At 41.6% G+C, this 22,993-nt stretch overlaps 1 protein-coding gene across 16 annotated transcripts in view; it reads right to left on the minus strand.

Annotated features, from left to right (window-relative positions):
* The window catches only part of LOC149307144 (tight junction protein 1-like), a 248,817-nt gene that overhangs the window by 36,086 nt on the left and 189,738 nt on the right, over positions 1 to 22,993 (minus strand). For all 16 annotated transcript variants that reach the window (XM_089538383.1, XM_089538386.1, XM_089538399.1 and 13 more), the window contains 6 exons: positions 20,309 to 20,433; positions 18,319 to 18,421; positions 12,700 to 12,979; positions 8,787 to 8,890; positions 6,549 to 6,717; positions 6,047 to 6,191 (listed from right to left, as the gene is read on the minus strand). In XM_089538383.1, coding sequence (XP_089394509.1) covers positions 6,047 to 6,191; positions 6,549 to 6,717; positions 8,787 to 8,890; positions 12,700 to 12,979; positions 18,319 to 18,421; positions 20,309 to 20,433 — 926 coding nt within the window. The remainder of the gene's footprint in view (positions 1 to 6,046; positions 6,192 to 6,548; positions 6,718 to 8,786; positions 8,891 to 12,699; positions 12,980 to 18,318; positions 18,422 to 20,308; positions 20,434 to 22,993) is intronic.

Below are 22,993 nucleotides of genomic sequence, written 5' to 3' on the forward strand. Positions count from 1 at the left end.
ATCATTGGGATTACAAATGCGTTGGAATGAAACTAACTTACACAGGGGCAGACTGTATGTCTACATAACTCAGGACTGATCTTATTAAACAGGTTGTGGCTTTTCAGGTTTTGCAGGTCTTTGTGTTCCCCCACCCCATCATTTATTGCCTGACAAATGAATAGAGATGCCAGGCATTAAAGTATGGACATGCTACAGACAGTAGTGGCTGGTACCCATCAGGATTGATAGGGCAAGGTGCCCAAATAGTATATGAAGCCAAGGACAACTGCAGGCACAGCCAACAAATTCTGGTGGTGTCCCCTTCCTTCTTCCTTGCAATGACACCATGACTTATCTAAAGGAATCGAGGAATAGCCTCAGCTCCATTCATTCTGTGGCTTCCACATTATCATACACAATTCTCTTCTGGAGAAAATGTGCAACTCCATGGACGGGTTAAAATGTAGAGACAGAAATACTGATAAGATGGGAGCTGATTTGGGTTGAGGAAATGGTACCCCACTTGCTCTAATGGACCTTCTGTCCTGCAAACAAAGTGCATCTTTATCAATAAGTGATGGCCTCTTCCCAAAAACCAGGTTGGTTGCTTGGCATGGTGCCCCACAGCTCCTCCGTCTAACCCCATGGGTGATCTATAAGGGCTAATCATTATTGCTTACAAAAGTGGGCCTTGGGACTTGTGTTAAGCCTCAGAATTGTTAATTAACGCCAACTATGCCAAGGCAGCTGAGAAACAGCAAAAGCAGCTTTCCCAGTCTGAAGGTTCAACATTATCTGTTTTCTGAGGGACTGATGGAAACACTGAGCCAGTTTACATGTTAACAGCCACAGTTTCCATCTTCCCTTCTCCCTTTGGGCACTTAGGATCATAGAAACATAGAACTGGAAAAGACCCCAAAGGCCATCCAGTCCAACTCCACTCTGCCATGCAGAAAGACACAACCCAAGCTCTCCTTGGGACAGATGCCCTTCCAGCCTTTGTTGGAAAACCTTCAAAGGAGGAGGCTCCTCCAACCTCTGAGATAGTGTATTATGTTCCCTTGTCAAACAGATCTTACCCTCAGGAGGTTCCTCCTAATGTTTAAGTAGAATCTCTTTTCTTGTAGTCTTAATCCATTGCTCCATGTCCTACTCTCTGGAATACCAGGAAACAAGCTTGCTCCATCCTCAATATGCCATCCTTTCAAATATTTAAACATGGATATCATGTTACCTCTTTTCCCCAGGCTAAACATACTCAGCAACCCATAGTTTTGCCACGATGTCCAAGCCAAGCAAATTGCCCCCTGGCTCAAATGCTAATAATGACCTTGTGCCAAGGAACCTGGAGTGTAGAAGTATGAGCCTTACACACAGTTAAACCATAGTTTGCTGTTGTGTCTGTGACCTCAGCACTGTCTTGGATGCTTTCTTTTAGCCAAAGCAGTTAATTTTATTCTAATGCTTACATTACAGATGCTTTGCAGGTACTTTTATATGGGCACATCAGTGGGTTATGTGCTTTCTTTAATATCATTGGCCTCACAGTCAAAATGCTAGTAGCAACTACAGCAGACCCACTGAATCAACTGCTAAAGCTGAAGTCAACACATAGGTAATTTCTACTGATTCAACGAGTTTACACTCACTGGGACAGGATTCTGGATTTAGGTTTAGGTTACTATGGCCTTTGCTTAAAACAACAGACTAAAATAAGATGCACATATGCTTGTTTTTGCAAACAATACAGAAATGCTGGCTCAGTTAGAGTTGGCCCTCCACATTTACAGCTTTGACTTATGCTGATTTGATTATTCACAGATTTGATTTGTATATTCTCTCTTGGAATCTGCAGGTCCTCTAGCGTGACTCTGATGGAAATTGACCATAGAGTCACACTGGAGGATCTAGAGATTCCTAGAAACAACACTTCTCTAGGAATTTGTAGGTCCTCCAGTGCAATTCTATGGTCAACTTCTGCTAGATGTTGACCACAGAGTTGCACTGGAGGACCTAAATATTCCTAGAGAGGTGTTCTCTCAGTTAAAAAATAATAGTCGTTATTTTATTTTATTTTTTTACCCACTTTCACAGGGATCCTACACATCCTTAACCCTACAAATGTGGAGGGCCCCATCTTCCTAAAAGCACACCACAAAAGAATTAAAATTCTGTCAAAGCTCAGAAGAGAAAGCAATATTAAAATTGTCCAGGTCCCTTGAATGAAGGAAACCAAGCTATCATCAAAGTCTGGAGAAAACTGTAAAAACTTCCTGCACCCATCCCAAAGTTTTGAACTTTCTAGTAAGCCTTCAATTTCCACTAGTTTTTTCCCCTCCTCCCAAAAGAAGATACAAGAAGTGTCTTGACACTGTCATTGTTCCTAAGTGACAGCGTGTTGTTAAAAATTACAGCTGCATTCCCCATGAGTCATCCAAGGTGTTATTTCACTGTGTATGTGTTCTGGCAGTATTGCTTTTACTTCTAACATCTGTGCTGTGTCAGGAAGGGACTTTTTTTTAAAAGGATGCTTAACACCGCAACATTTTAAAATAACCTTCAGTCACAAAAGAAAGAGGCGAAGTCAGCTTCATGTTTGTTTCATCAGAGACAGCTCATCTCTTCCCAAATGTCTGCTCTAAACCTATATGCTTCCGACACACAACACATCCATTTTATCTGTGTGCACTTTCAGGGTCCTTAAAAAAGAAATGAGAGTGGCATCCGGGCCTCGTCCGCAAGAGCACTTTCTTCTCCTTTCACAAAGCATTAAAATCCTCGGGAAGCTTCACTTGTCACCTTCGGAGACTAGCAAGTCAACTGCTACGTTTGCAATTTTACAAGATGGCAAAGCTTCCTCATGAAAATATGGGGTTGCCTTTGAAGATGGTTTGGAGGCTTCTGCTGGGGTAGGATGCTGACGCCTGCATCTTTATTAGGGCTGGGCGGTCAAGATGTACCAGTTCTTTACCAGCTGCAATGGCTGTCTGTACATGTTTGAGCCCAACTGAAATTGCTCCTCTTGACCATTAAAAACTTAAGATGGCTTGAGTCAAGTCTATATTACAGAATATCTACAAGCTCATGAACCTGTTTGTGAAGATCACGGTCTACCTACCAACACTTTAATAATATCTCTAGGGACTACATCACACTAAACATTCCACTAAATTATGCTACTTCTTTCTTTTAAAAAAGTGTTTAGGAAAATATTATCAACATCTTTGACTACTTAGTAATTTGGGTATGGATTTTTGAAACCACATGAACCTGAGTGGTGTAGTGGTTTGAGTACGACTCTGGAAACCAGGCTTCGAATCCCTACTTAACCATAGAAATCCACTGGGTGACTTTGGGTACATCACACACTCTCAGCCTCAGAAAACCCCATGAAAGTTTCATTTTAGGGTCGCCATTAAGTTAGAAATGACTTAAAGGCATACAACAACAACAAACGGTTGGTGGACACTAGCAGGAGCTTCCTCAATGGTAGTCCATGCACTGTAGAACTTCCTCCCCAAAGGCAAGCTTATCTGTACTTAGGTCAGGGGTAAACTCTTCTAGGACATGGCCACATAGCCCGAAAAACCCACAAAAAATATGGATGCCGGCCATGAAATCCTTCCACTTCACTTATCTGTATTGTTTATAACAGAAGTTTAAAACTGAGTTTTAAAATTAATTTCCTTCTATGAATTTGGAAGCTGCATTTGGGTGGTCTGTAGTTTTGAAGAGCAGCGAGGAAATCCAAGAAATAAAGAAATAAACACATTTCACACCAGAAAATATGAACTTTCCAAAATAACTATCCTACGAGATCTGCTTGGCTCAGCGAAACCAAGACTAGCCCGATATTCTGTCTCCAATAGCAGACTGCTTTATTATTCCTGATAAAGCACCTAACTTTGAAGCTCACAAGTGGAGCCCAAAAGAGAAGCACTGCAGGTCATCAGACAGTTGAAAGTTTGCTTTTCAAAGGAATGATCAATGGTTTCATTTTATCTCTTGCTTTTCTTCCAAAGCAGCTAGCACAATTTACAATCAATAAAAACCATCACACAATCTGAATAGGAATTGTAACATATATTTTTAAAAAATCCAGCAGGAGCATAAAAATACAATTCCATAATGGCAGCAATTAGCAAGCAACTGCTAAAATCGATGATCTTTGCAAACAAGTATCAGATTACTGTATTAGTATAAAACTTTAAAACGTAAGCCAACCAAAAGACCTCCGAAAGAGCCATGCTTAAGCAAAGTGCCCAAGAAAGAAAGATATCAAAGACAGATAAAGCACTCTGGGCAGTCCACACAGTTGGTACTATTTCCAGAAAGGCTCAATTTATAGTCATTCACTAATGGCATCCTAAACACAAAGGCTAAATACTTTAATTCAATGGGCAGCCCATTGTTTGAACCCAGCCCAGCCATCAATTTTATCTGTCCCCAAGGGGTATGCAGTTGTTTTTGGTGTGGGTCCTAAAGCTGACTCCTTGTTGTTGTGTGCCTTCAAGTCATTTCCAAATTATGGAGACCCTAAGGTGAACCTATAATGGGGTTTTCTTGGCAAGATTTGTTCAGAGGAGCTTTGCCATTGCCTTTCCCTGAAGCTGAGAGAGTGTGATTTGCCCTCCTTATGATGATTCTTGGCCAGATTTATTCAGAGGTTTGCCACTGTCTTCTTCTGGGGCTAAGAGACTATGACATGCCCAGGATCACCCACTGGATCGCTATGGCTGAGCAGCAATTCAAAGCCTGGTCTCCTAGAGACTGAAATCACTACACCATGCTGGCTCCTGGTGTTAAGTTTTTAAAAACCAGCCACCGTTTGTCCTAGAAAGAAAAGTATGCACAGTTGGCCCACCACAACTGTGGCTTTGACTTCTGAGCATTTGACTATTTGCTGTTTTGACTAATATGTTGTCTCTAGGCATCTCTAGGTCCTCCAGCGCAACTCTGCCAGACGCTGACCATAGAGTTGTGCTGAAATGATTCATTCTTGTGTACAATTTCTGAAAAGCTCCTGCATTAAAAAAAAAAGCTAAAATGTGCACCCCTTGCAAATACAGTGGGCTTGGGTTTGGTTCCAGGATCCCCCAAAATCCATGGATGCTCAAGTCCCATTAAATACAACGTTGTAGTAAAATGGTGTTCCTTGTATAAAATAGCAAAAATAGGGTCTGCTTTTAGGAATTTATGTATTTTTAAAAACCTTTTCAAGCCATGGATGCTTGAATCTGTAGATAAGGAATCCATGGATACGGACATCTGTGTGTAAATGTAGCCCTATGTACATCTGTGTGTAAATGTAGCCCTATGTCAGTGAACACACAAGTTTGAACCTTGTTCCCAATATAGAGAGCTACTTACAGAAATGCACAGTTTACATCTCACTGACTGCATCTGCACTGCAGAAATAATCCAGTTCGACACTACTGTAACTGTTATGGATCAATGCTACAGAATCCTGTGAACTGTAGTTTTTTGTGGGTTTTTCAGGCTATGTGGCCATGTTCTAGAAGAGTTTCTGCCTGACGTTTCGACAGCATCTTCGATGCCAGCCACAGATGCTGGCAAAATGTCAGGAAGAAACTCTTCTAGAACATGGCCACATAGCCTGAAAAACCCACAAAAAACTATGGATGCCGGCCATGAAAGCCTTCGGCTTCACCTGTAAACTGTATTTTGTTGTAGCACCAGAGCTCTCTGATAGAGAAGGCTAAATGTTTCAAAAAAACTCCAAATGTTAGAATTCCATTGCATTGAGCCCTGGCAGTTAAAATGGTGCCAAAATTGATTATTTATGTGAGTGTGGATACAGCCACTGAGTGATACCATATATATACACAAAACTCAAGGCAGCCATTCAACATTTCTTAGACTGATAGTTGTCTGCGCTTGCCATGCACCTCGATGCGTCCAATAACTGCATTATGCAACTACTGAGCTACGGTCAGCAACACCTTTTGCTACTGCATTCAAGCCCAAGTGGCCAACTCTACCAGTGTTTTTTTTAAAAAACAAATCCATTTCAAACAAAACAATAGTACAAGGCTACCATCACCTGCCATTGCTGGGCTGCTGTGGAGAATGTCTGGAATGGTCTGAAGGCTCTGACCTCTGGTCAGGAGATCGTGAACGACTGCGGCGGGGCCTGTCATGGGATCGGTTGGAATGATCGGATGCCAGCGACTGAATTTCTGAAATGTCTGTTAAATAAAAGTTGGATTTTTTTTGTTCAATGAGATGACTTAGAATTCAAATTATAATTAAAAGGATGGCATGAGCCTGCCCCAAAATGGAAATAAGCTTCTGTAGACGTTACTATATGAAGTGCAATTGGGGGCCGTCTGCATTCCCCCTCCCCAAATAAGTTCATCGTGAATTACTCGCAGTATTCCAACACACAGCTTACTGGGGGATACCACTGACAATATTAAAACAACCAAACGTTTCAATCAATTAAAAAATAGAAACCCACCAATCCCTCCTCACTTTCCGTTACAGCCCACAACCCAACCCTTCCCAAATTTCACATCTTCGTGGGAAAAGAAACCTATACTCACCATCTCTTTCCGAAGCATTGGCCGAGTGAATGCTATCGGAAAGATCTGGGACGTTCAGCAGAGTTGCTCTTTCATCCCTTTGAACCACCATCTTCAACTTGCCCTTTGACCTTTCTATTAGGGTCTTGGCATCTGTCAATGACATATTTTCCGTGACTGTTCCGTTTATCTGCAACAGAGCAAAAGGACTACTGATAGGCACTGAATGGGAAATGAATGGCATCTCTAAAGCGGCTGGGAGGAGAGCCTTCTAACTTTGCACAGCTAACAAAACTGCAGCCTTCTCCTACCCTTCACAGGTTGCTCCTGTTTAAAAATGAGAAAAGGACAACGCAAGATGACCAATCCTCCAATTGAAGCAGATACTGCAAAACCGTCAGCAAAATTTAAAAAAAAAAATAAGAAAGAGAAATCTAGGAATTTATTTTCCAGAATCAATGGCCTCCATTAGATGAACTACCTGTTTTGCTTATTCTACTTTTCCGGAGCCAACATCCAACCCACTCACTGGGATCAAGTTGACTTGACAAATGTATTAACAAATTAAAAAAACAAAGCTGTCTTTGCATGCAGGAATTTAAGCTTATGATTTATTATTGTCCTAAATCATGGACATTGGGGCTATTTAGGGCAGGCCTCGCAACCACAAGTGCAGAGGCGACTTGGCCAACTCCAGAGCTCATCCTCTCTCTCTACTGCATTGCAATGTCTATGTGCCAATCTCCGCTTTTTCAATGGTAAGACAGCAACACAGGAGTTCTTTAAAATCAGGATCAGGATCCAGTGAACGCACAAAATGGAGCCTTGGCAGTAGCAAAGGGCTCCTTGCATTGGCAAACCAAGAGAAAATCTGGGGAAATGTCTCTTTATAGAAAGGATGGTTTCTAAACCAATTGGTGCAAAAGCCTAACAAGGAAAGTCTGGTACTAATTATTACTCAGGTAACTTAAAGTGAATAATGCAAATATTTGCTGCTCTTATAGACTGCATATATTTACTACTAACTCATTATATGTCAAAAATAGCAATACTCCTTTTTTACAGTTTTACACAGTTGAACAATAATGCTATTTAAACAATATAATCTATTATTCTGTCTATCATTTAAAAACTGAGAGCCGGCGTGGCGTACTGTTGGACTATGACTCTGGAGACCAGGGTTTGATTCCCCGCTTGGCCATAAAACCCATTGGGTAGCCTTGGGCAATTCACATACTCTCAGCCTCAGGGGACGGTAATGGCAAACCTCCTCTGAATAAATCTTGCCAAGAAAGCCCCATGATAGGGTCGCCTTAGGAAATGACTTGAAGGCACACAACAACAACATCTAGAAAATAACTGTGCAGCAATAATAATCCGAAAGAAACCACATTAAATATTTGCGATCATGCAAATATTTGCATTTACCTTAAGTTACCCAAGTAGTAATTAGTACCAGACTTCCTTGTTAGGCTTTGGTGCTACTTGAACTGTCCCATCTTGGTTGTACAAATCCAAGAAAAGGACTGGGGCTTTTGGGGGAAGGAAACTGGGGGTCTTTTGCATTTTCCGAGTACCAGTTAGAGCACCCAACCCAAAAGCTACTAAGTGGTGAAAATTACACAGCTGGTGTAGGGAAGCAATGATGGAATGGCTCCTGTCCATCCTTTTTGCACCATCGCTCTCTTTGGATACCTTTAAATACCCATAAAAAGGATTGCCGCAATTTGCGTGCATCATCTATGAAAGCGTGGGAGAAACCACCTCAGAGGCTTAATTATATCGATGGGATTAAGAGTTCTGCTCCGAACTGCCAGCAAGGGACTAATATCTGCCAGCCGAGATGATTTAACTCCCCGACTTTTCTTCTCATATGAGCCTGCCCCGAGTTCCAGGCATCCCTTCTCCGTTCTGTCAATGGTCTTGAGCGCATGTTGCAGAAACAAAACCATGCCCAAGGAAGAGCTGCAGCCTTACCAGTGTGACTTTGCAAATTCTGGTGCTTCACTCTCTCTCTCTCTCTCTCTCTCTCTCTCTCTCTCTCTATATATATATATATATATATATATATATATATAGGAGCTTGCATTTATCATTTAAAAAAAATCTTCTATTCCAGAGAAGGGAGAATGTGCATCAAACTGATCACATTTCTGGGAAACAAGTTATTTAAAGTTCAGGAGGCTTCTCTCCTCCACTACACCCCCCCCCCCAAAAAAAATAAGAGGGGGGAAAGGGGGAGGGAGCCATTTACTGTACCTTTAGTACAACGTCACCTTCCTGAATATTGCCGTCTCTCGCTGCCAGACTATCTTGGGATATTTCTTTCACGAATATGTGGCTGGCAAGACGCAATCCGTACTCTGTTCCAAACAAACAAACAAACAAACAAACAAACAAAATTAACAGAGAAATGGTTAACAAAATGCAAAACTTTGGGGATGCTCTTTCAAACTGGATTCGAGGATTGTTTTTAGACTGCTTTTAGGAGTTTTTAAAGACCATTGCATGGTGTTTTGAGTCGGTCCTCCTTAGCCATGGATTTTTTATCCATGGATTCAACCATCCACCGTGTGTGTGTGTGTGTGTGTGTGTGTGTGTAGAAAGAGAGAGAGAGAGAGAGTCACAGATATGGCATTGATAAAGTTTGTTGATAACTGTATAACTATGCCAATGTTTTAATTTTTTTTCTTTTCCTAAATCTTGAAAAGGTTTTGAGGAATGAGGATGTGGTATCCAACTGTTGACTGTGCCAATGTTTTATAATACTTGACTATGCCAATGTCTTATAATACTGTGTGAATTTTGTAATGCTATGGGGGATGGGACTGTGGGCATTCTCCCCTCCTACTTGGATATATAGAAGATATAGAACTTCATTTGGAGTAGAATGTAGATATATTTGTGCTATGGCAGTACACCTGATGTTACATGTTTTGTATTTTTGCCATATTTTGGTGCTGGCCATGTGCCGTAATAAATTCATTCATACATACATACATAAATCCTAAAAAGCAAGCCTTGATTTTGCCATTTTATATAAGGGACACCATTTTACTTGCCATTGTATTTAATGAAACTTCAGCATCCACAGATTTTGGCATCCATGGGGAGTCCTGGAACCAAACCCAAGCAGCTACCAAGGGACTGCTATATTCTACTGCTAGGTGAAAGAATGAATACTGTAATTTCAAAGACTGTTTTCCTGCTGGGGAGCTATGAAAGCTTTTGCACATTTACCAATGATTTTATTTTTGTCTAGGTTTGCATTTTAGGCATTCTATTTGAAAGGAACAACTTACACAAAAATGAAGATTTTTTTGCACAGAAACAAGTGTTTTTGTGCAAAATGCACTGTGCCCTGTTTAAAAGCTGCAGCCTTCTAGGTCACTGTCCTTACGTACACTGTATAGCTCTATTCTGTTGTATAGACATAGTAATCAAAGGAGCGCAAGTAGCCACGGTCTGCTTTCAGCAGTATTGGAATCGCACTCTCCATAAAAAATGCATGTCTAAAAAGATTTAAAAGTGATTCAGTTTGACCCCCAGAACCACAGGGGCAAAATATTTCATGATATGGAACCACCCATGAACCTGCTTTCCATTACTGCAGAGGGATTTATAAATTTAAGATGAAGTTAGAGCAAAAGAGGACAAGACTAGCATCTTGATGAAGATGTAGCAAGAGCAGGAAGAAGAGTATTCTATACACACACACACACACACACACACACACACACACTCATTCATTCCCAGGATTAATACTGCATTTTTCTCATCCTATATGAGAGAGTGCCTCAACACACTGAGCAACCTTGCTGATCAACCATTCTTATGTATGTAGGTATGCAATTTAGGCTTTCTTTGGGGTATAAAATTGTTTGTGCAATATGTGTGTGTGTGTGTGTGTGGTTTTATAATTCTATATTGCTTTAGCTTTTTGTATTGTTTCATATTGTGTAGCCTGCTTGATTCTTTTTACAATTTTAGACACTCTAGCTTCCATTTTAAAATCTACGACTAAATTAAACGTATTACAGGTTGAGTCTCCATAATATTCCGAAATGGTCCATGTGGGTAGGTGAGAGAGTGACACCTTTGCTTTCTGATAGTTTACACAAACTTTGCTTCATGCACAAAATTATTAAAAATATTAAATATAAAATTACCTTCAAACTACGTGTATACGGTGTATATGAAACAAAAATGAATATCCTGCTCAGACTTGGGTCTCACCGCCAAGATATCTCAATATGTACATGCAAATATTCCAAAATCTAGAGTCCAAAACACTTTCTAGTCCCAAGCATTTTGGGTAAGGGAGACTCAACCTGTACTCTTGTTTAGAAGCATGGGTTTTCTGGACAGCCTAAACACCATGAAGGCACCAGATCCCATCTGATCTCGGAGGTTAAGCAGGGTCAATGGATGGGAGATCACCAACAAATTTGTTGTTGTGTCCCTTAAAGTAGTTTCTGACTTATATGTTGACCCTAAGGCGAGCCTGTCATGGGGTTTTTGTGGCGAAGTCTGTTCAGAGGGGGTTTGCCATTGCCTTCCCCTGAGACTGAGAGACTGTGACTTGTCCAAGGCCAGCCATGGCTAAGCGAGGATTTGAACCCTGGTCTCCAGCGTCGTAACTTAACACTCAAACCACTACACCACAAAACAAATACCAAGCACTACTGGCTATAATTCAGAGGAAGGACATGGCAAACCATCTCAGATTATTCTTTGTCTAAGAAAACGCTACGAAATTCATGGAGCCGCCATAAGTCAACCGGTGACTTGAAGGCTTTTTACGCACACATCCTTTTGGCAAGGGTTTTTATCCTTTGCTTTCTGTGCTCTGCACAGAATGCTATTACATGCATACAAATGACTCACTTTAGATTTACATTTTTGAAATGACAAGAAAGTTTCAGGAATAGCGCAAAGGTGCCAAGACCGAGCTGCGGTGAAGATTTTACTCATCCGGTAACATCCGGACAGAAGGCAGGAGGATCATACTGTGTTACCTAACAATGAAATACTCCGTTCTGGATCTTCAATTTGCATAATTAGTTTAGTACGCTCTGAAACGGCTATGCAAAAACACTGCCGCGAGATTGACTCCCAGGTCATTAACTGACAGTCTGCAGTCATCTGTATAATTGAGGAATGGTTATACGGCGAGATTGCTTTGCAAATTCATTCTCAGAGGAACAGCAATCAGAATAACCAAACTGTTTGCCAGCAATCTCGCGAGTTAAATTGCCACCGCACTTCGTTCAGGTAAGCAAAAACCTCCAAACTTGCATTCAAACATTATGGTGGTGGAAGCAAAAAGTGTGAATTAGAGGACGAAGACATTTCCTCCTGGTTCTTCTTTCTTTCCTCAAAACTCCTGCCTAGAACTCATCCAAGAGTTGCTGTGTTTGTAAATACATTCTGACCAACTGCATTCCTGTTCTGTGGATTGCAATAAATTTTACTATGGGAAGCAGTCGCTGTCACCACCAAGCGGTTTCAAAATTTGGGTTGGTACTATTTACCGAGTCAGCTTAAACAAACGTCGAGTTTACATGTAGCTCTTTCTGCATAAAGGGTCTGTGTAACTAGAAAAAATATGTTTTAATTCTATTCAAAGCAAAGAACTCAGGTGGCTTGATCTGGTCTGCAAACAAATGTTAATTATTCTGCATGGGCTTTGGTTGTTGAAACTGGTTTGAAACAGCCATTTAAAGTAGCATACAATCTACTTTAAAGGTACTGTTTTATTGTATGTCGCTTTGAGAGCCCTGCTGGACAGGAAAAAGAGTAACCAAAAATTTAATGAATGTATTGATTTAAACATCACTATCTAGCTTCTTATTTGCTTAACAGAGGCAGTGTCTGCACTGCAGAATTACTCCAGGTTGACATTATTTTAACTGCCATGGATCAATGCTATAAAATTCTGGGATTTGTAGTTTGCTGTGGCCCCAAAGCTCTCTGACAGAGAAGACTAAATATCTCACAAAACTACAGTTCCCAGAATTCCACAGCACTGAGCCACAGCAGTTAAAGCAGCGTCAACCTGGACTATTTCTACAGTGCGGACACAGCCAGAAGGAAGTGTATATGATAGAGGAGAAGAATCCCATCAATGAGAACCTCCAACACAAACTAGCTTTCTGAAACGGCAGCATACCTTCATTCTTCCTGGATTTCACCAACGTGACCTTAGTGGGCTTTGCAGGTTGACTGGATCCAACTGATCTCCTATCCGATCTCGGCGACAAACTCCTCTCTCTGCTGGCACTTCGGTCCCTCACCCAGCTTTTCTCGTGCCTTCTGTTCGCACTCGCAGCACCACGGGAACCTCTTGGATCATGCATATCTTCTTCATAGCTGTCCTCATCGTTTTCTGACACAGGGTCTGGATCGGTCCGGGTTACTGGGATCTGAACTTTTTTCATCCGTCGGATGGTCTGGAATGCGGTAATATTAATCTTTTAGTTTCTGATAAAATGAAACTATTGTCCACTGTAGATCTTTAACGCATAACATTCGGGACATACTGATATGCCTATCCTCTTTGAGTCCCAATATCGGAGAAAAGCAGGATTTAAATAAAATAAATAAATGTGTTGTGGAATTCACACAGGTCCTCCAGTGCAACTCTATGATCCACATCTGCCAGAAATTGACCACAGAATGATGTTAGAGGACCTACAAATGCCTAGAGAAGTGCTTTCTCTAGGAACTTTTAGGTCCTCCAGCACAACTCTATGGTCAACTTCCAACAGAGTTGTGTTGGAGGACCTAGAGATTGTTAAAGAGAGAGCATATGAATCAAACCCGCAAATAATCAAATCCCCAAAAGTCAAAGCCACAAAATGTGGAGGGCCGACTGTAAATGAAAATGTGATCCTCTGACAAGAAATCTGCAAACACGAAAGCTCATCTATGAAGGATCAAACAAACAAAAAAGAAAAGAAAACAAAACACACTATTGTTTTGGATGCTACCATCCTACCAAAGAGGAGAAGTCAACATTCATCAAGGAGGACAAGAGTAGCTAAACTCCCAAAGGAACATGATGTAAGACACGTTGGGTGTTCAATGTGCAAAATGTCAATGGATGTATGAAACCCATAGATGAAGGTGTAAAATGCTGAAGTGCTCTGCCACCCACCCAGTCCATCCAGAGCATAGTCGCAACAAGCAGTGGGACTGTATGCATAAGCCATCTTTTCCAGTTCTTTGACCAGCGACCAGTGCTCTAAGAAAGGTAAGAGCTTTAAGTAGGCCTGATCACAATGAACACAGTCTATAAATCAATTCTGTGGCATTTGTGGTCAAGGAGGAGCCAGTTAATTCCAGAAAGACAGCTACTAATGAATACAGATAATATCTCAGGAGGGTACTGATGTGTGCATAAAGTTGGCTGCAGTAGAAACCCGGCACCAAACCACAACCCTAACAACCAAGGAAAATGTTTGTTATTTGTTTGCAATGAGCGCACCTGGCTCCTTACTGAGTACATGCAGACAGGCCTTTGCCCCAAGAGGCTTACAGCTGAAAATCCGATGCAACAGAACAACAGACGGAAGGATGGAGGAAACAAGGAAGGTGTGAGACATTTCCAGATGCTTATGCCTAGTTGCAACAAGTCCAAAGAACTAGGATGTTCATGGGGAAGCTTGAGGAGAGGCTTGAATAGAGGAAGGTGACATTATCCAGGTGTTCTAGCAGGGAAAAAGATGTTATTGTAGGTAGCATCTTGCATGGGCTCTGAAAACTTAGCAGAAGAGAGCTGTGCAGCTCGACAACCTAATTTAGGAATCCTTTCATCTATAATATTATGTGGGGTATACAACGACATCTCTCTACTAAAGCCAGGCGTTACTATTGCTGCATCTGCACTGCAGAAAAAATGCAATTTTGATGGTGCTTTAGCTGCTGTGGCTCAGTAGTATGGAATCCTGGAATTTGCAGTTCATTGGGGCACTAGAGTGCTTTAACAGAGAAGGCTAAACAGCTCACAGGTCTAAAAATCCCAGAATTCCATAGCATTGGGTCATGGCAGTTAAAGCAGTGCCAAACTGCATTATTTCTGCAGTGTGACAGCAGCCTAGATTCCTGAAGATGACCTGTTGAATGCTTGTGGAAGAAAAACATTCCACCTTCTACAAGAGAAAAGGTGGGGGAGACTGAATAGTTTGCAGAATCTTACATTATCATTTTTTAAAAATGCTTCTTAAAATAATAGTTATCCCCTTATTTGTATGCAAGCATTAAGGCTGAAATCCCATGCACACCTCAACAGTGCTTCTTTCCTCAGATAACTATGCAGAGGATTGCAATGTAAGTTTTCTTTATTTGGGTGATAGTTCCTCCAAACAAACAAACAAAATCTCTCATATGCACAACTACCTTATATCTGAAGAAGCGGCGGCTGACAAACTTGTTTCAAAAGTACAAAGTAACTACTCAAGACCTAGAATTTAGATGCATAGTCATTAATGGAGAAGTCTCCCTCCGCTTGGAGACAAAAAAATGTGCAAGTGCAACGTGTATAAAAGAGCCTCATATCTATGGACATTGCTGCTACTTCAATATTTCAGTGCTTGACAAGACCACTGGTGTGGAAAGTGACTTCTCCTCTCCCAGGACGCTCTGTCAATAGGCGTGAAATACAGGCTCTTGGGGTACCGTTGGCAGGCCATCAAAACAACAACAAAAACATCGCTGAGCTACAAATCTGTCGCAAAACTGTGCAACTCAACTTTCTTTCAGAGTCACCAAAGAGATACACAAAAGCTCTTTTTGTGTTCAGCGATACTGAGGTGCATAGCATTATTTCTTTTCAAACAAAAACAGAGGTGATATATACCTAATGTTTTGTCTGTGTTGCTTTGAAAGAAGATGGGACTGAAATGAATGAATGTTCCTTATTTATTTTTTGGAGAAAAAAATCAATACATGAAAAACTAGAGTGTCAGAAAGGAGAGTGAGCCAATGTGGTGTAGTGCAGAAATTCCCAGACTTTGGTCTTCCAGATGTTTTGGACTTCAGCTCCCAGAATTCCCAGACTACTGACCAGGCTGGTTGGGACTTCTGGGAGCTGAAATCCAAAACACTTGGAGGACCAAAGTTTGGAAATCCCTGGTGTAGTGCTTTGAGTGCTGGCTAGGACTCTGGAAGCAAGGCCACCCACTCCATTCAACCATGAAAACCTGCTTTGGAAAAGGAAAAATAATTAATATAGAAGATATTGTCCAAAACCCTCAGATAATAATGCCTTTCTTGTCTACAAATGTACATCTGCTGTTTGCCTCTTAACACCTTTCTCTGGCAATTAAACAGTTTTGAGTTTGAAGCCTGGGGAATCTTTTGGGATTACATCTTGTTGGAATGAGAAAGGAGAAAACCAGACCAAGCAGCACAGGAACTACTAACCAGCTCACATTTACCGGCTTGATTCAGCAGCTGTATTTTCAATCCAAAATTTGGTTTGTGAACTAACTGGTTTGCAAACACATTTCAAAACTAAGTTCCCAATCACAATCCAAAAATGCTGAAAGCACCTACCATGATTTGCTAGCTTTGAACCAGATGGTTCAAAGGCAAAGAATAATTGTGGGTTATCCGAGGAGGCAACATGTTTGTGCACAGCATGTTCCTGATCCTCCAAACTATTATTTGGAAGATCAATATTATTATGGTACCTGAAATGGGCTTAAGTTATATGTCTCCCCACCTATTATGGCAAAACATACTTCAACATTTTGAGAAGCCTTTTCATTTTAACAAACTAAAGCTTCTCTCATGAACCATTTTAAGACACTCCATGGCAATATCAATTGCCAAGTTTCCACACTACTGGGAACTTGCTAGGCAACCCAGCAGGTAAGGTATTATGTAGACCTTATTTCATCCATTAATATTTGGAGGAAAACCTCTCTTGAAATAGACATACAGTGGGACCTTGTTATCTGCTGGGGTTTGGTTCCCGGATACACCGTGGATAACAAAATCCGTGGGTACTCAAGTCCCATTAAATATAATGGCAGAGCAAAATAGTGTCCTTCATGTAAAGTGGAAAATCAAGATTTGCTATTTGGAATTTAAACTTTTTTTGAATATTTTCAGGCTGTGGATGCTTGAATCTGTGGATAAGGAGGGCCAACTGTATATCACTGTATATTCTGCCGATGCAGGCACGCTCTGGGCAATCTCTTGGATCAAGCATAAGGATTTTTTGGGCTGGGGGAGTAAAATCTGCCAGTTCCAAAGAGAATTCAGTTTCCTAGGAAATGGAACCAAGCACTATCAAGGAGAAGGAAACATTTTAAAGAAAAAAGAATACATCCTGGAAACAAAACAACCGGTGAGCATATTTTTTTAAAAAAACTGCATGCAATAAACTGCTACTGTTTACAAGATAGACTAGGCATTGCTAATGACAAGTTTTGCAGATTTGGAAAGGAAGTTATTTATAAAACTGCATGGAAGGATAGCAGGAATCGATGTAAGCACACTGTCCAATGGCAAATAGCATATGTCGAATATGGAGAAAACACTGTTTGTTGATGCATGAGGGGAAAAGGAACACCATTCAATACTCCGAGTGCTTGACACACTTGGTTTAACCCTGCCTTGACATGATGAGAAACAAAGGAGGGAAAGGTGGGATTTCTGGTAATGCTAGGCTTTAAAGCTGAAGAGGTTGTGCTGGCTGGTGACTCTTCAGTCATCTCTGGGGTGGGGAAAAAACCCAGAAACCCAGCAAGATATTGGAATAGAAATAGGAAACCCAGCAAGATATTGGACTGGCAGTTAGGGGCAACCCTAAGAATTTATATGATGAAGGATGTAGAACACCAAAGGCTAGAGCTTGACCAGGATTACGTCTGTCTTGTCTGGATTACATTGTTGGGGGTAAACCACAATGTTTTCCCAGGGAACTTTGGAGGACCATATACCTGCCACACCTTTCCCCAAAATCTTTTTTGATTTTGGGGGTTGGGTGGGGTACCTAAATATTCCTCATTTCCCCACTTTTTGCAGCGCTATTCTTCATTTTAGGTCCAAGAAGAGGCCTTTCTCCTTGCAAGAAGTTAACTTGGGGGCATATGAGGGTTTTGAATAGTTTGGCTGGTCTGAAATGTGGCATTCACTGGAACACAAAATAAAATTCTGTTGCAAGCTCCTGTGCCTTGTCCTACTCCAGAAGTTAAGTGCAGAGCCCAACTTTGGCTCAATGAAACAACTAAAGAGGCCAGATATTCCCAAGGCTCACCAAGGAAAAAAAAGTCTACTTCTGCTGTGAACTGGAATGTCTTATCAGGCTACCATGATGTTTACCATAGATGGATGAAATTCTTTCTGTTGTCACTGAATCAACCTTCAATAAGAGTTGTACTTAGAAGTCCCCATAGTGTTCAGAGGAGTTTACTAGAGTGAATAGGATAGACTGTATTGAACATTTTTTAATGCTCAGAGGGCTCATATTCAATATTTCTCTGGAGATGATAGATAGAGTGCACTTCTGATATATGCTACTAACTAAAATCAAGCTGTGTTTCAGAATCTCAGTTTCCTTCCCCAAAGAAGCTAGGAACAAGTCCTGCATACACGCAGCGGCCATCTTTTAGCAAGAGGTTATGTAAATAATTCCAAGCTGTCATACGATAAATGTCATCGAATCCACCCTAGAGGCTTGTTTTCATTTTCTTTGAGCAAATCCAGCATATAAATAGTTTTCTGGAAGGAGTTGACCCTTTGCACACAGATGTAGGGGTAGAGAAAAACATTCACTTACGATTTTGGCATTTTTCCCACTCTTTCTCAGCTGCTGCACAGCAAAAGCATGCTCCACGTTATCCATCGAAACGCCGTTAACCATTGCAACGCGGTCATTTTCCCTAGAGGTGAGGGGCGAAGAAGGAATGCAACATGTGAACAAGGATCTTGTCGATGTCACAGAGGAAAGAAAAGGCTTTTTTTAAAAAAAAATCTATACTCGGGTAGTTTAGCATTGCTAAGTTACTGCAGATCCCACACAGGCTAGGGACCTTTCCCAAGGTTATCTGAATACTTTGGCACATTCACTGTGTACCTCTGTGCCTTTATTACATATTGTTAAAAACCAAGATCAGCCCCCAAAGCTGGGTTTTGTGCAAACATGTACATAGGCTGGAATTCAGGAGGGTGCAAGATTGTGTGCTTGCTTCCCATGACCCCTGACTTCCATCATATTGCATTAAAAGGCTCTGCCTCTTTGTATGCGCTTCCATCATGAACCACAGTTATTCAGTGGCGATCAGGGTTTTGCACCAGACCTCAATGCAAAATCACTTGGGGGAAAAACCAACAGGGCTTGGAAGCATCACTATTACACAACTGCCAGCATTGGCAAACCACGATTAAGGGTTGCAGGAGATGGGAAGGGAGGAATGTGCATAAGCTACAATGGAAACAGGAGAAGGACCTTGAATCCTATTCTCTCAATGATGGTTAAGTGAAGAGAAAAAAATAATGCCCATAGCAAGGGAAACACATAGCCACATGGACTCAGTGGTTCCCAAACTTTGGTCCTCCAGATGTTTTGAGCTTCAGCTCCCAGAATGCCTGACTGTTGGCCAAGCTGGCTGAGGCTTCTGGGAGTTGAAGTCCAAACCATATGGAGGGCCATGTTTGGGAACCACTGGACTAGACTTAAAAAATTGTTAGAACTTGGACTGCCTTCCTGTCAAAATCATCATTAAAAAGAAAAAGAGAGAACTGACGTTCTTGGGCATCTCCAGAAATAGTGATCTCCTTTAAAAGAAGACACACCACAATCCCAATAGGGTAGAATTCAGAAACATATCTGTGTTAGTCTGGATTATCAGTATGCAAAGGGTTCTTGTAGCACCTTTGAGACTAACAGACCAAAACAGGTTGTAATATAAGGTTTCACGGACTACGTCTACTCCACACATCTGAGAAAGTAACCAAGTCTATGAAAACTGATGCTGTAACTTCATTCACAGTTATTGTCAAAGGTGCTACAAAGATCCCTTTGCATACTCACAGTCCCAACAGTTAGTCTGGCTCTAGAAAAGCATTTTGACAAAACTGGATGTGCGTAAAGCAATGGATCCAAACTATGGGAAAAGAGATTCCACCTAAACATTAGGAAGAACTTCTTGATGGTAAGGAGCCTAGGTGGCACAGTGGTGCCACAGCCACAACGTTGTAGGTTCGGTCCTAGAGGAGGGCTCCGAGGTCCACTCAGCCTTCCATCCTTTCGTAGGTCGGTCAAATGAGTATCCAGCTTGTTGGGGGCAACTGGCTTACAGATTGTAAACCGCTATGGGAGTGCTAGTTCATTGATAAGCGGTATAGCAATGTACTTGCTATTGCTATTGCTGTTTGACAGTGGCAGATGCTGCTGCCTTGGAGGGTGGTGGAGTCTCCTTCTTTGGAGGGTTATAAGCAGAGGATGGGTGGTCATCTCTTGGGAGTACTTGGATTGTGTATTCCTGCATGGCAGAATAGGTTGGAGTGGATGGTCCTTGAGGTCTCTTCCAACTCTATGATTCTAGGATTCTTTGTTACTTCTGGTTGTGTTGGGGGCAGGGGATAGGTTGTGGCATGACCTGTGGTGAGACCAAGGGAAGAAAACTGGTCCCTGGACCCAGATAATTTGCCTACGCCTGGCCCAGAGAAACCTCAAAAGGAAAAGTGGAAAGGAAATTGTAGAAGTAGCTGAGTTATCTGTGCAGAGCTCCCTCTCCTGCTAAACCGAAGTTTAACTTGACACTTACTGCAGCAGCCCTTCTGCTGGACCTCCTTTGAGCACATCTGATATGACTATGGATGTTTCGCCGCTCTGAAAATGAGGGTTATCTCTTCCGCCAGATATTGCAATGCCAAACCCAAATCCAGGAGCCTAGGACAGACCAAGAAAGAAATTCAAATCACATTAGTTGCAAGGAGCTCAAAAAATAAAAATAAACGGGCAGCAACATATGCAATTTTTAAAACATACATGCATCAGCATTTTTTTGCAAAGGAAGAAACTACATACTGAGCAACTACCTCAGAGGTTCTCAGGCTTTTTCAGCACAGCAAATATCATAGTGCTCTGGAGCTAGATAAACATGGGGAAAGAAGAGGGTCTGTGTTTCAAGCAGCACATACCACTCAGACGAGAGTACACAACTAAAAAAGACCCATATTTCAAATGATAGCGAACCTGCTTTGCCTGCAGAATGTCCCAGGTCCAATCCCTACCATCTCCAGTCCAAGCCAAAAGACAGACATACAATTATGGGGGAAAGACACAATTCTGCATGAGAATTTGGAAAGCAGCTGCCAGCCAGAGTACTACAAATGCATTCCTTTTTCACATGTCAAAACCGAGGAATGCAAACTGTTCTTTACAATCCATAAGACATCATCTTTACTTATAGTTTGGCTCCCTACCAACTAAATTAAGGGCACTTCTCTACTCTGCTTCCATCACTCCCTTTTATTCCTAATTTAAAATGCTGATCTAGCCTCACAATCGACAAAAGCAGAAGGATTCTACTCCAATTGGGGCATCAGCAACTTTATTCTTCCATTAATCCCAATGGGAAAAGTGCAAAACAACACATGTCTGCATTTATTTATCTGTTTTTCACACCAAGTACTGGTAGTTTGCTCACAGGAGGGAACTTGCCAGAAAATGTGATTGGGGCAAATGGAGTAGGAAACACGATCTGATGTTGAATTGATCCATCAGTTTGGATTGGAAAGTGATTTTTCTGTAAGTGGGAATAAGGCCCTGGAGAACTTGTCTCATGACAGCAAACAGGGTTTTTTTGGGGTGAATCTTTACCAAACTTCCCTGATATGGACATCTAATTGACTTTGTCTTTTTCAAATGCAGTCCTACAGCAATCATGTCCTGAGCAAGAAAAGTCCCAGCTGAAAACACAGAGCTGCTAAACTTTGGTTTCCTTAAAACAGGAAGAGTTTAAACAGGAAATTTAAAAACAGGATGTGAACACTTTCAATCTCTTTCTGTGGCATCTGCAACTTCTTTAACAATGCAGGAAAACACATTTCTCTTAATATGTCCAGCACTGGAAAAATGTGGGATTATGAGATGAATAATCTAAAAATAAAACTGCGTATTTTTTGCTTCAAAAATTATTCCTGTTCAAAACAACCCATATCCCCATATAAGTGATGCACTGACTGATCAATCAAGTCAAACTCATAATTTCTTTAATTAGCTGACAGCCTTGAAGGATCAGAGGAAGGACGATTAAAATTCTACCATGCTGGGCAACTATTAGGAATTTGTTTTAACCCTAACAGAAACAGCCATCCGTTCTCCACAATGAACCCAGGAGCTCCTTTCTCCAGGTGTTCCTTTCCTGGAAGCTTTTAGGAAGACGGTTCGTGTGCTTGATTCCACGATAATTCAGAACGAAGTCTCTAAGCCCAGAGGAGCATGAAGACACAGCATTCCATCTTGCATGAATGCCTCTCTGTATGTTGCATAGTACTTGCTTTCATGTTTCACAACTGTAAAACTGCACTCGAGGAAAACAATACTGGGAACAAAAAGGTTGGCCCGTCGTGCAGCGGCCTGGAGAGGAACGTCATGATGTGAACTTGGCCGCGACCGCAAAAGTGCCACTTTAATTAGGATCCTCAAGGCGTAACGGGAAGAAAACTTGCTTTTTAAATGGGACACCATCATCCAGAGGCAGATGAAAGGCCATATTAACTGCCACCACCCTGGTCTTGGAGGGAGAGAAGAAAAGGTAGGGAAGACTCCATCATGCTTAACCCCCGGGGCAGATGAAAGGCCCTCCTTCCATCTTTCCCCTGGTCTTGGAATGAGAAAAGAAGAGGGAGGCACAGCTGCACTATGCCTAGCTCAGAGGAAAATGAATGACCCTTCATCCATCCCAAAGGTCACCATCCTGGCCTTGGAGGGAGAGAAGAACCGGACTTGATCCCCTTCTCCACTGTCATTCCCTTCTCCTTTTGGGTCCTGTCTTTTTAGATAGTAAACCCGAGGGTAGGGAACTGTCAAATTAGCAATCTGTAAGCCGCTCCGAGAGCCTTTGTTGCTCTTTTATATAAGGGACACCATTTCACTATGCTGTTGAACATAATATGACTTCAGCGTCCATGGATTTTGGTATCAATGGGAGGGTCCTGGAACCAAACCTCAACAGATACCAAGGGCTCACTGTATTTTAGGGACTCCCCCTAGACAATCGTTTCCAGTTCTAGGGACAAAGGCAACAGCTAAAATAGATGGAGGAGAAATGGGGAAATAGGGAAAACTGCCCCATTAAACCCCCAGGGTCACAAGTAGACTTTTTAAAAGAAAAGGATCATCTAGTTCAGAGGTTTTCAACCTGTGGGTCGTGACCCCTTTGATGGTTGAACAACCCTTTCACAGTGGTTGCCTAAGACCACTGACAAACACATATTTCCAATGG

The sequence above is a fragment of the Sceloporus occidentalis genome, unplaced genomic scaffold (genome assembly GCF_023333645.1).
Source record: "Sceloporus occidentalis isolate IW3139 unplaced genomic scaffold, rSceOcc1.0.p SCAF_9, whole genome shotgun sequence".
Taxonomy (NCBI): Eukaryota; Metazoa; Chordata; class Lepidosauria; order Squamata; family Phrynosomatidae; genus Sceloporus; species Sceloporus occidentalis.